General features: G+C 36.7%; 1 protein-coding gene across 5 annotated transcripts; it reads right to left on the bottom strand.

Moving 5' to 3' along the window:
* Positions 1-1681: 1681 nt before the first annotated feature.
* LOC143848302 (uncharacterized) lies at positions 1682-12340 on the bottom strand. 5 transcript variants are annotated; one of them, XM_077357210.1, is made up of 6 exons: positions 12109-12340; positions 8162-8229; positions 7782-7884; positions 2546-2651; positions 2388-2435; positions 1682-2041 (listed from the first exon to the last, which is right to left on the bottom strand). In XM_077357210.1, the coding sequence occupies exons 1-5, from the start codon at positions 12269-12271 to the stop codon at positions 2429-2431; spliced, it is 447 nt and encodes a 148-aa protein (XP_077213325.1). In that variant the 5' UTR covers positions 12272-12340; the 3' UTR covers positions 1682-2041; positions 2388-2428. The 5 variants fall into 5 exon arrangements, 4 of the variants coding, with proteins under 4 accessions (XP_077213325.1, XP_077213326.1, XP_077213323.1 ...); XR_013235365.1 differs by lacking the exon at positions 2546-2651 and having other exon boundaries at positions 2168-2435; XM_077357211.1 differs by lacking the exon at positions 2546-2651.
* Between the last annotated feature and the right edge of the window lie 506 nt (positions 12341-12846).

Here is a 12846-nt window from a genome sequence, read left to right as displayed (position 1 = left end):
GTTAGTGGGGTTTGGAGGGGTTCTTAATCCGACAAAATTAGTAAAGGGGATGATTAAAGCAGGAACATACAATATATCATCAGCTAAAAACAATTGGCACGTTTTTGTGACCTAATTAAACCTGATGCAAATGGGTCCTCCTCAAATCTCAAGATTAATATAACTGCAGTGAACAGTCACCCAAAAGCTACTAATAATCAAACTTGGTAATGACAGTGATTAGAAAAAGAGCCTTTTGTCTGCCTCTACAGAATTTATGCATATAGTAAGCATGTTGATAGAAACCCACTTAAAGACAACATTATTCCTTAATTATATTATAAAAAGCAGGAGGAAATCTTGGAGTGCAGGCTAATAGCCATTTAAGTGCTTTTGGTTTTGGGGACTTCTGTAGAACAAAACCTTAAATTAAGTGAACATGTCCTTGAAAAGTTTGGCATGATTAGGCACAAGCAAAACAAACCTCTTGATGCTGTTGAGCACTTGCAGTATCAAGCATAAAGTAGCTACACCTTTGTCCATAAGGAGAAACAAGGGGAGACATGCTTCATTTTTTAATTAATTTTTTGCTAAGCTAAATCACATTTTCAAGGAAAAGCTAACATGAAAGTTGCAGAAAAATCACCTCATTCCTCAGTTACTTAAACTGGATAATCTATATGATCATGAGATTTTCTGACATGGGTGGTTCCCATCTTACAGACTCTTTACTAATGAAGTAATGATACAAGGGATTCACTAAAGTTTTGGAGGATAACTAAATTACAACTATAATTCAGTACAGATATAAACTAATCATCAACCAGAGCAAATCAGAGATTTTGCCCTCAGAAACTTGCCTATGTAGGTCTTAATTACAGACTAGTTAACAGATGGCAGAGAATAGTAAAATAGATTTTTTTGCACCAGATATTAGACAGGCTTAGCCTCCGAATTCAAGGTTTGAAATTTCGGTTTCGGCCTCAGCAGAAAACAATTTTTGGCGGCAATTTTGATTTCAGTAGAAATTTCAGTGTATATCTTATAATTTCGGCTGAAGCTGAAATTTTTAAATTTCGTCAGTCCCTGCTGAAATCCGAAATTTCAGATTCCGGCCAAAATTTAAAACTATGTCAGAATTACACAGCAGAAAAGGCATCCCTTGTAATTAGTTTAGCATTTGCACCTTTCTAGCTTAAGGTTAGATTAGTAGCATTAATTAATCTTTCATTATCACAATCTTCTTTTATTTTGTTGTTTGTGATAAGGAACGCATGAACAATAGGTTGCAATGAACTGATTGTAACTGCTGTCCATTACAACTAGAGAATCTAAGAAGAATACAGAGAAATAAATCTCCAGGATTTTTATCCCTTATGCTTGAAATAAACCCAGATAGATAAATGTGGTACTGCTTGAAGGAATCAGCAAATAGAGCATGTGGGTGATGTCAGAAGAGATACAGTGGATTTTTATATTTATTCATGCTGATGGCTACCAAAAAACCTTTTCAGTAAGGACCTTGTCATGTTCTACAACTTTATTCCACTGCATGTCCTTTTAGCAAGTAGTGGACATATGCTAGAAGGGTAAAAGGAGAAGAAAAGGAAAGAAACAAATTCCTTTGCTTGTTTAATTTTTCCCATCCTTTTCAACATTCATGAGTACTTTGAGTGAGATACCAGAAGGAGAAAACTTGCAATCAAGGAAAATTTACTGCAGCCATGTGAACCAATGGTACACACTTTTTATGTTCTAAGGTAAACATAGTCATAATAACATCTGTTTTTTCGAAGCTCAAGTTGAAAGTACACCTGACAAAAACATACAATTTACACTGGCATTTTCAAAATACAATCAAGCAAGAGAAGAAGTGAATGGTACAGAGCAATGATTGAATTTACAAAAGTTTTGAATTATTGATATTCTCTATAAACAAGGATTACTCAGGAGATAACTTGTTGCAGATGTTAGGAACTCCTTGAAATTGATATTATAAAAACCTTCACTTCACCCATGACAAACACAAAAGTGCATCTTCAGTCTACTCTTAGATTTTGTCCTATGAAAAAAAAAAAAAAAGTAATAAAATAAATACAAAAATGGAATGGATACATATGAATGCTACAAAGGCATGTGCTTATAGGTGCAGAAACCATGTGAGGAGATTTTTAGAAATTTTATTGACCTTTTGCCCTTTTGGCTGATTCATTGAGTGGTTGCTTTTAGGTTATGCTGCCTCGAATCAGAGAAACAAAGAAAAGGCAATTCAATGAAGGTAGCCAGTGTTCCATGGAGTCAGAAGTCTTGAAAGACCACCCACATGCCACCACCATATTTGCACAAAGTACAAATATAAAGTGTTTTAAACTGATTTTGACGGAATGGATAAGGAGGCACTAACTCACTGAGTGCTGTGGTGAACCCAACAGAGGTGACTGCAACTTGACTATAATCTGCAATCAAATGTCCCAAATAAAATTAGATTTTTTTTGTTTGAATGGTGATAAAATTAGATGTCTACCCACAAGGATGAAGCATTTCGATAACATGAAATAACACTAACTTTGTTTTCTCATTATTATCAACATAATCACATAAACTTCTACCCCTCGCGAGTTCTTTCCCTGCCCACCAAAGTTGGGTCGCATCTTCATTCAAGAATTCCATATCTCGTAAAACACAGAGTGAATGAGCATATGGCATGAGTAAATGGGGAAACAAATATTTCCAACTTGATTGAGCATCAAGTAACAAGTAAATAATTACGCACCTCAAATAAAAAAAACAAAAACAGGACATATACTGGCAAGGAAAGACATTTGGGGGATGACAATGCAAGTCTGACTTTATAAAGTAAACATAGGTTCTTAGAGGCAAGGTTTCAAATTTCGGATTCAGTCTCCAAGGAAACAGAAACATTTCGGTTTTGGATTAAAATTTCAGTGGAAATCTTGTAAAATCACACAAATGATGGAAACATGTGCAAATGATAGCACTTCAGAATGAAACTTCAGCAAATGTTAGAATGATCACAAATACTCACTTAGAAATCATCACATAAGCAAGACAAGCACCCATAATATTTTAACACCATCGAATACCTAGTGGCATACGATGTCGCGCATGTCTGATAATTCGGTACATATCACATTTCACATGTAATGCATGTAAATATTTATACATAATGCACACACCACATTCCACATGCAATACATATGAACATAATTATGTAATATATATTGATATAGTACACTACTAATACACTTACGGTTTTGGTTTCGGTATGCTTTTCGGTGGGGATAGAAACGAAAACATTTTAGTCGTTTTTTGTTGATTTTGGTAGAAATTTAAAATCATGCTTGGAGGTAAAATCGCCAAGGATGAAGAGTCCCGTGTGGAATGTCACCACCGACTCTCGAAATGATAAAGTTAGGGAGTGTGTAGAGATGATAAACGAGCAACCATTTAGGTTTATTCATGTCCAAGTGGGATTAAGGACTTAGATGAAGCTCGCGCTAGATCATCGCTCACTGTGATGCATTTATTAACGAAGAGCTCAGAGGAAGAATGGGTTGAAGCCTGATTGTAACTCTATGGATGCGATCTAGGGTGCTCAAAAGGAGCATGGGTCCATTGAGATTAGCCAATATCATTAAAGAAATAGTGTATGCGTATAGGGGTTCGACCTTTTGTGTTTCCATATTCTTAGAGATGCCAATGACATAAAGGAAACCTTTGCTAGAGGATATTTAGTATCTATAGAAAAAATAACATTTATAAGGCATTTAGTAGATCAATAGAAATTTATATTTATAAAATTCCAAATGGCCTTGAGCGCCAGCAAATTTTTTCAATTATATAGTATAAATATATAAGGCATTTACTACTTACTAGCATAGAACAAATTCAAATTTATAAGGTTTTAAATGACCTAGTGGGCCACCAAACTTTTCCAATAATAAGGCTTTAAATGACTCAGGGTTCCACCTGAATTTTCCAATTATATACTATATTGATATGGATTTAAGGTATTTAACAGCTAAGTGGAAATTTTTAGGCCCCAACTCCATGGGATGATCCTAGCCATCTGTTTGTAGATGTTTCTAATCGAGTGGGCCGTTTTTGTCTCAAAAGATAATAAGGAGCACTTTCATAGAGTTCTCCTTATCGTTACTTTGATCCTCTTGTATCATTGGCACCATTGGAAATGTCAAAACCTTCTGGGGTCCATTTGTAGATGTTTCTAATAATGTGTCATCCATTTTAATTCAGGATCATCCCATGTTTCGGGGCACGACCTATTAAGTCGGCTCCTAACAAACAAACGATTTGGACCATCCAACCCAATAATGTGAACAAAGTCAACAAACCACTATTTTTTTATTGTACTTGCATGCATGCATGGACAACCATATAAAAACTCCTATCTATACATCTATTCTATATATTTAAAAATAATGGGAAACATTAGGTGACTCCCCAAGGTCATTGAACACATCATAAATATAAAGCTTCCTGTAATTATTAAATTAGATATAAATTTCTTTGTAGGAATTAAATACCCCAAACAACAATTATTGGGCTCCATTTATGCTTTGTTTAAGTGATCAGATTCATTGATCCAGACGACAACCATAAAATCCGCTAAATGGCACTGAGATCACCTTGATTGGATGTTCCTAGGCCCTTGATCCATCAAGGGTTCTTCCAAGAACAGCAACCATTGATTTTTGGTGTTCTTGATCTTACACATGGGATGTATGGGGTGGGATCACAACCATTTGGGTTGTGTCGTGATGCTCTACAAGATCAACGGTCTTGATCTGTCGTGGCCCACATCCCCTTGTTTTACGAGGATGTGGATTTGAAAAAAGGTCAGAGAGCCCTAGTATAGAAAGTCTTTATTTCTTTAGTTGAGTAGTCCTCTTCTTGTGGTAGTCCTATTATAGAGAGCCTTTTTATTTCCTTAGTTATTAGTTTCCTTGTTTAACAGTGAGGTTTAGGCAACAATCAAAAAGAAAAAGAAAAAAGGGAGCTTTAGGCAAATAAGGTTTGTTTCCTTTTTTTCTCTTATAATTCCAATTATACATGTAATTGGAGCTCTCTCCTATAAGTAATGAACGTGAATACAAAAGGATACACTTATTTATGAATTAAAGAAATTATTCTTCTTTCTTCATGCATTCATAGAACATCCTTCATGGATTTGAAGGTATATCCGATTGAAGGTCGACGACAATCAACCCCCGACCTATTCTTCACGCTTCCGGATACCCCATGATCTCACATACATGCAAGGTTTTAAATTTCGGTTTCGGCCACCACCGAATTTGGTTTCGGCCGAAATCACGTAAAAAATATGATAATGATTTCGTTTTTTATTTTAAATTTCTACCAAAAATGTCTAAAATTTCAGCGATTTCGGTGGAAATTTCATAAAATTTGGTGGAAATTATAACATTTCGGTGTGCATTTTTAAAATTTCGGCTATATTTAAAAACTCGTTGACACGACAAGGAACTCACCCGAGTCGACAAGGATTTTTCTTGGCCGCGTTCTGCGTTGCACCACATCCGCATCCCGCGTTCTGCCCTACAGAGTTGATAAAAACTCCTTTGACACTCCCGAGTTATGACCGCGTCAACCGCATTCTTGGCCGCGTCCACGCCGAGTGTACAAGGATTTTTCTTGGCCGCTTTCCGCGTCACATCATTGTTTGTTAACGCTGAATTTTGGTGGAAATTTTGTATAAAGAAGGCCAAAAACGAACATTTCGGCAAATTTCAGAATTTCGGTGAAATTTCGCTGAAATCTTGTAAAGAAACGACTTCATGAAAATTTCGTTTCGGCCGTGGCTGAAACAGAAATATTTCGGCCATTTCATTTCGTTTCGGTTGAAATTTAAAACCATGAATACATGACACGGGCAATGAGAATGGTGGCAACAGCGGCAAGTCTTCCGCCTCACGCAGACACGCAAACACTGGCAGTGGTAAACCTGCGATGGAACTCTAGTGAACCGGTGGGGAGAAAGCTGAGCAAATCCGGAGAATTAGTGAGGATTGACGAGGGTAGTGGAATTTGGACAACCCAGTGGATGATTTATAGTAAAAATAAGGAAATTTGCTTCCCTTTTCTTCTTTCTGAAAAGGAAATTGAAAAATGTCAACAAAAATGTCATCATTTTGAACAAATGAATCATTGTTGGGCAATGAGGACTAGCTAGATTCCTCAAAGGTTTCTCTCGAAAAGGAGTTTTATCCTCATTCAATCCAAATGTCGATATTTCAACCGGAGTTTTGGAATATATGTACCATTGTGGAAATGTTTCGATTGATATGACCGAAATGAAACAAAAACTAGACTAAAATCTAAGAAATATAGAACGAAATATTGTAATGACACGAATCCTTCTAGATTTCTTGTAGGCTACCGCCGATACTGAAACATTTCGTTCAGAACTGACAAGTTTCCACCAAAATTTGGTACCGAATCATAAAGTAACCACACAAAAAGTAGAGAAAATGAAAGAGAACAAGTCAACGACTTGTCTCTTGATGCCTTGTATGCATTGAGTGAAAGTGTTACATGTACAAAAGTACCCCTAGTACAATATAAGAAATGAGGGGACTATACTCAACTTAACTCAACTAAGCCTTTGTCCCAAACTAGTTGGGGCCGGCTAATGAGTCCTTTAGAAAATTTTCATGAAGAAGGTGGAAGAATCTAGCCGGCTCAAATTGACTAAGGCTAATCCTAACACTAGTTGGGTTCGTCTACATGGATCATATTCTTCCATTCTCTCCTATCCAAGGTCATATTCTCGGTTATGTTCCTAGCCATCAAGTCTTTCCTCACTGTTTCTACCCAAGTTGTTTTTGGTCTGCCCCTACCTCTTTTTACTCCATCAACTTGGCACGAGTCACTTCTTCTCACTGAAACATCCAAAGGCCTATGTTAGATATGCCCAAACCATCTTAAGCGGTGCTCTCTCATCTTCTCCTCACTTGGTGCCACCCCCACCTTTTTACGGATGTCTTCATTTTAATTCTATCTAACCTCGTGTGGCCGCACATCCATCTAAGCATTCGCATCTCCGCTGCACTCATCTTATGCACATGCTGCTTCTTAGTGGCCCAACAGTCTGAGCCGTACAGCATGGCTGGCCAAGAAATGAGGGGACTATGTGAGGGTAAAAATGGAAAACATATATACAGTTAAGTAATGTATAAGATTAATGCACAATAAGTATCTTATATTCCACAAATCCTTGTATAGGTTATTGGATGTGTAGGGAGTTAAGTTACTAATAATGAAGACATACAAACAACTAACTTCTTGGCACAAGAGATATTACCATAATTATGAAAACCTCAACATAACCAACAAATACAAAAAAAATACTAAAATACCATTTTATATGAATAACAAAAAGAAAGTAGCAAATAAAGAACGGCTAAAATAGCAATATGAAGTAGAAATATTAGCGACAGAACTGACTTTTTGGTCCAAGAGATAATTACTACAATGATGAAAGCTTGAAATAGAAGCAATAGATAAAAAAATGCCATGAATACATAGATATGTAAGTAAATAAATAATGGTTAAAGTAGCAATAGTGCATTTGATGAATACACCTAACAAAAATAACAATAATCAACAAGCCATTACAATTTGAAGACCAAAATCAAGAAAGTGAATGTGAATCACTTGAATTCATTTGTTCTCGGAAACTTAAAATATACAATGATGTCGATCTGTGGTGGTTCCAGGGAAAAAGTGCTATTTTAAATCGGTACCCGGCAAAGCAACTGAATTATTAACCATGACTTCCCTTTCTATTGTTCGAATGTGGTCTCTCATGACATGAGGTGATAGAATCCTTTCATACAGAACCTGGTCCTGAAATAAAATGCATATGATATCAGTGTAATTTTTAATACAGAATACAAAAAATAAAAATAACAAAAAGAGAGAACCTTAGCTAGCTAACCCAAATTCTGGTTCAGTGACAATTCATGTTTCTTTAACTAATTTGACACTTTCCAATAAAATTAGTTTCAATCTTGGAAAAAAGAAAAGAAATCTAGAGCTAAAATTATCTTGCGATGCTACTTCATGACGCAAAGAAATATGAAGTCACTAATTACGGATATATAAAAAAAGATTCATATTTAACCTTTGAGGCGTAAGTCTTAGCTTCTGATAGCACTCTTTTTAGAGCTATTGCAGCATTTGGATGATATTCTGAAATGAAATATAATCACTCAATCAGTTGCTTGTCTTGAACAGTTTATATGAAAAAGGACACAGTACTGGAAAGATGAAATAGGATATGGATAGCAAAAACAGCTTGTGCAACAACTAGAAATGTAAATCCATGTGTGGCTGAGAATGTGTTCCAAAAAATGAATTCCAATTGTTGGAAATGAAGATTATGCTATTGTGGTGACAAGACCTCAAGTATTAATCCTGTCAATTTGAAGCTGCATTGTTACCAGTCAAATTAGTCTACTAAATACTCGGGAATGTTATCTAACTTCTACTGTGCCATCAACAATTTATTTCTTTATAACTGGCAAACTAAAAAAATAAATTAAGAGTTACCTCAAATAACAGAACGTGAAAAAAATAGAATGAAAATAAAGAAATTTGTGGAAAGAGCAAAATCATGCAATGGGAAGGCTGATCAAAGAAAGAATACCTACCAAAGCTGCATAATATAGTCGAACTGTCGGTCACATCACTGATTATGGGACATCTGAGCAATTTCATTTCCGTCCAAAAGTTTTGTAGGTCTTTTTAGACTCTAATTCTGCATAGAGTAATAGTTCATCCAAATGATGATATTTTACTAATCATCTTCAATCATTAATTAGGATACACAATGCAAAAAGGACAGAACCCGGCAAAATCCATGCGGACAAGACGGGTGGACTGACGTTCTAACTTCCAACATCTCTCTAGAAATAACACGAGGTCTAGCACAAACTCTATGATGCCCAATCAAACTTTACATAACCCATCTTTTGTGCTAGGGAGCAGTTGATGGTGGGTTCTGTTTTCTGTTTAGCATGGTGCAGAAACAGAAAAACAGGGAGTAAGGTCCTCATAAGAACGAGAGAGGTAGGCTGTCTCTATTATAAACCAGATTGGATTTCAGGGGACAATAATTATCCCGAACGAAAGGTAGGATGTCTCTATTAAAACCAGATTAGATGTTGTGGAACAATAATTATCCCCCACAATGCAGTCATACTCTATATAAATTGTTGATATCCTTGGAAAGGTCCTTTGTAGAAAAGTGAGCAATTAACAAGGTTTCTAATGACTTGAACTTGAATATGATTTAATGATTAATTGAAAAATCACCAAAGCCTTCCATATTGCTTCATCTCCCATTAAGGCTGTGTTCGTTTCAGATTGTGACAGCCAATTTTAGCCCCTTATCCGATTATTGGCTCAAAATTACGTTCAATTTTGGGTCCAACTATGAAGCACGGATACGGGTACGGGGTGTGGGTAAGACATGATACGGGTGAATGGATACGTGATTTTTTTTTTTTTAAAGGATAGGGTACGTTGCGGGTACGCTGAATATAATATATTTTTATATTTTATTATATATTTACAAAAATTAAAAAAATTGAATGCCCTGCTCGTTTGGGATTGTCCCAACTCCCAACCGAATGTGAGCCCCAAACAGATTATCGGACTCAAAATCAAACATAATTTTGACTCCAATAATCAGTTTTGGGCTCTCAATCGGTTGTCAGTGTCACAATCTCAAATGAACAGGGCCTAAATGTAATTTTGAGCCCAAATGTGAGCCCAAAACAGAGTATTGGACTCAAAAAATAATTTTGACTCCAAAAATCAGTTTTGGGCTCTCAATCGGTTGTCACAATCTCAAATGAACAGGGCCTAAATGTACTTTTGAGCCCAAATGTGAGCCCCAAACAGTTTTGAATTGTTTGTTGTTTGGGTGTGTACCCAGTACGCACCCAGGGAGTACCCGGTCACACCCGTACCCAATACGCACCCGATACGGGTGCATCAGCCTCCGGAGAGTACCCGTGCTTCCTTGGGGTCCAATAATCGGATGGGAGCTAACAATCGCTTGTCACAATCTGTAACAAACAGGGCCTACACCATTTATGTATCAAACCTTCAAAAAATATATTGAAATCATCAATATAAATGGAAATTACATGACACTAGATAGTGTCATACCAAGTTACTAGCACGTTATTTGAGCATTAATTAACCGTATTTTCTTTTCAACTGGAGTTTAGAAAATCAGCCTTTGATATGGATATCAAAATATTGTATCATTTTGTATTTTGCTTTGGCACAATGGCTAACAAAAGTATCAAACCAGGTTCTCTTGGCACAATGGCTAAATGGTGACTTACCATCATGGTTACCATCAAACCATGATGGTAAGTCACCATTCAAAAAAAAAAAAAACATGATGGCAAGTTTGCTCAATTCGGGCAATGAAGATTTGGGACTTCCATGCCTGAACTAAGCTGTATGACATCCTCACCGGATATGGGATGAAGAAACCATAAAGAAATACGTAAAAAGGGTCACTTTTTCTTAAAGATGAAACTCACATCTGTTACTTGCATGAAATTTTCGAATTGTCAGCACAATTGATATGAAAAAATTTCCTCCCCAAAGTTCCACCTCTTCCCAGATCTACATGCCTCATAGGATCCAAATTGACATGTGATAGCAACAAGTTGGCACAGGCATAGGATCCAAATCGACATGTAATAACAACAAGTTGACACAGGTATACTGTCACTTGGCCAAAGAGTTACCCAATTGTTACTCCGCACAACTTACCCAATTGTAACTCCCTGTAACATATAAACTCAAGACTCATTTTCCATCATAAAATGCCTTCCTATGTGATTCCATAGGATCCCTCACACATCGTCAACCAACGTATCAAAGAGAGATTTGCCTAGTAGTGGCTACAAATTGGCAGACGCCAACAATTATTGGTTGGTAGTAAGGTTGGTTCACCATACAATAAAATCAGAAGAGAAACACCATAGACTTGTGAAATTCTTCAGAGGTGTTGCAATAAAAGAACGCTTTAACAAGTGCAGATGGTGTTGGCAAACTTGTACAACTACTACTACTACATTGGCTCGATGAAACGCAAACTTCCTCACACACTCCATGGTCATAGACTAGTTACCATGATGGTTTTGTCTATCTTCTTCTATGTTCACTAGCAACTTGGGTCGGGGAAACCCGACCCGGATTGTCCCGGCCTGAAAATAACGTGGGTCGGGTTTAGAAATCATGGGTCTTGGGTCGGGTTTAAAGAAAAAAAACCGAACCCCCAAACCCGACCTGACTCTTATAGGTGTACTGTGACTTTCTTAAGTATCTTTTGAATAATAAGAAAAACTAGTTTCCATTGTATTGATATAATTGTTTTCATTGAGGTGATCAAGTTTGTGATGTGAAAAAAGTAGTTTCTTTCTTAAATATATTCACTTTGATTACTTAAATTTAGAGATTTTTGGTTAGAAGATTTGGTGTTTTCTACAATCTTTGAAATTAGTCACTACCCTAAGTGAAAAATTCAAAACCAGACCCGACCCGACCCAAGAAACTATATCAGGTTGGGTCGAGTTAATGAATCTTGTGTTTTCCCATAAAAAACTCGATCCAACTTGACCCGACCCGAGATAATTTCTCGGGTATAGTAGGGTTATGGAAAACCCAATACGCTCAACCCGAGTTCCAACCCTAATAATAAGTTAATAACCCCTCAAAAATCAAGCAGGATTGAAATTTGAGGTGACTACCCCACCAAGAAAGATTACTCAAGGAGAAAATTTTGAGGTGATTTTCTCATACCATCATTCATCCTTTCCTACCCTCTAAATACCCCTAAACTGAAACGTGTACATCTAACAAAAACAATGATTTATGTCTTAAGAGGTCATCTCCTTTCTTTCTTACACAGATATATGTCAAACCCATCAATCTTCTAACAGAAATCAAGACAACCCAAGTTGCAGAATTCACCAGAGAACATTATAGTAAGAAAGAATGTATGATTAACTGAAATGAGTAGTATGAAATTGGGAAATATACCTTTGCACCACACAAGGAGGCCTTGTTCCACTTCATGGACAAGGTATTGAATCTTTGCTTGAAGATTGTAGATTTGGATGGTAACCTCGTCGATGGTTAAAGTGGCCATGCACTCGTAGAGAAACTGGTTTTCTAGGGTTTGGTTCACATGAATTTGCACCATTTTTGTTTCAGAGAAGCATCATTCTAGTTGGTTAGTGTGGTTTTCTTAATTAATTGTCTCTGCTTGAATAAGGGAGGTTTGATATATTCACGGATTTACCCCCTTTTCTTACTTGGGACAGCCCACTCTAGCATATTTATTAGTTATTACTTATTACTAATGATTTAGACTAGAAGGGGCTGTCCGAAGTAAGAAATGGCGCAGTCAACACCTCTTTGAAACTAAGGAAGCCCTTGATGATAGGTCCCATATGACATAGTAGGCCCCATCATTGGTTGATCTGGACCGTTCAACTGACAAGAACTATGTTGGATCTCCAATGGCCCAAAGATAATTAAAAAGGTCATTCCCCAAGCCAATTAAAAAGGAAAAGACAGGCTGAGTTTGTGCAACTATTGAAACATGGTAGTCTCAATATCAGTACCTTACTTTCTTTTTGAAGTCTTCTCTATGCTCTAACCTAATTCCATGGAATTCCAAGGCCTTGACTACCTTCAGTCCATTATTTTCAAAAAGTACTGTAGGGCTCAAGGATGGTCCAAACCGTCCATTTGATGGGCCACATCTTTAATAGA

The sequence above is a fragment of the Tasmannia lanceolata genome, unplaced genomic scaffold (genome assembly GCF_043159265.1).
Source record: "Tasmannia lanceolata isolate RefF3 unplaced genomic scaffold, GAP_Taslan_0.1 ptg000016l, whole genome shotgun sequence".
In the NCBI taxonomy this organism is placed as follows: domain Eukaryota; kingdom Viridiplantae; phylum Streptophyta; class Magnoliopsida; order Canellales; family Winteraceae; genus Tasmannia; species Tasmannia lanceolata.
Note: the sequence above shows the minus strand (reverse complement) of the source record. Positions and strands in the feature narration are given on the sequence as shown.

What these genes read in the sequence shown, in the direction of transcription:
- LOC143848302 (XM_077357208.1), bottom strand. Translation starts at nt 12,271, where the DNA reads ATGGTGCAAATTCATGTGAACCAAACCCTAGAAAACCAGTTTCTCTAC. An exon ending in CCTCCTTGTGTGGTGCAAAG is followed by an intron (nt 8,230 to 12,108) that starts GTATATTTCCCA and finishes ATTTCATTTCAG; the next exon opens with AATATCATCCAAATGCTGCA. An exon ending in TAATTCAGTTGCTTTGCCGG is followed by an intron (nt 2,436 to 7,781) that starts GTACCGATTTAA and finishes ATTTGATTGCAG; the next exon opens with ATTATAGTCAAGTTGCAGTC.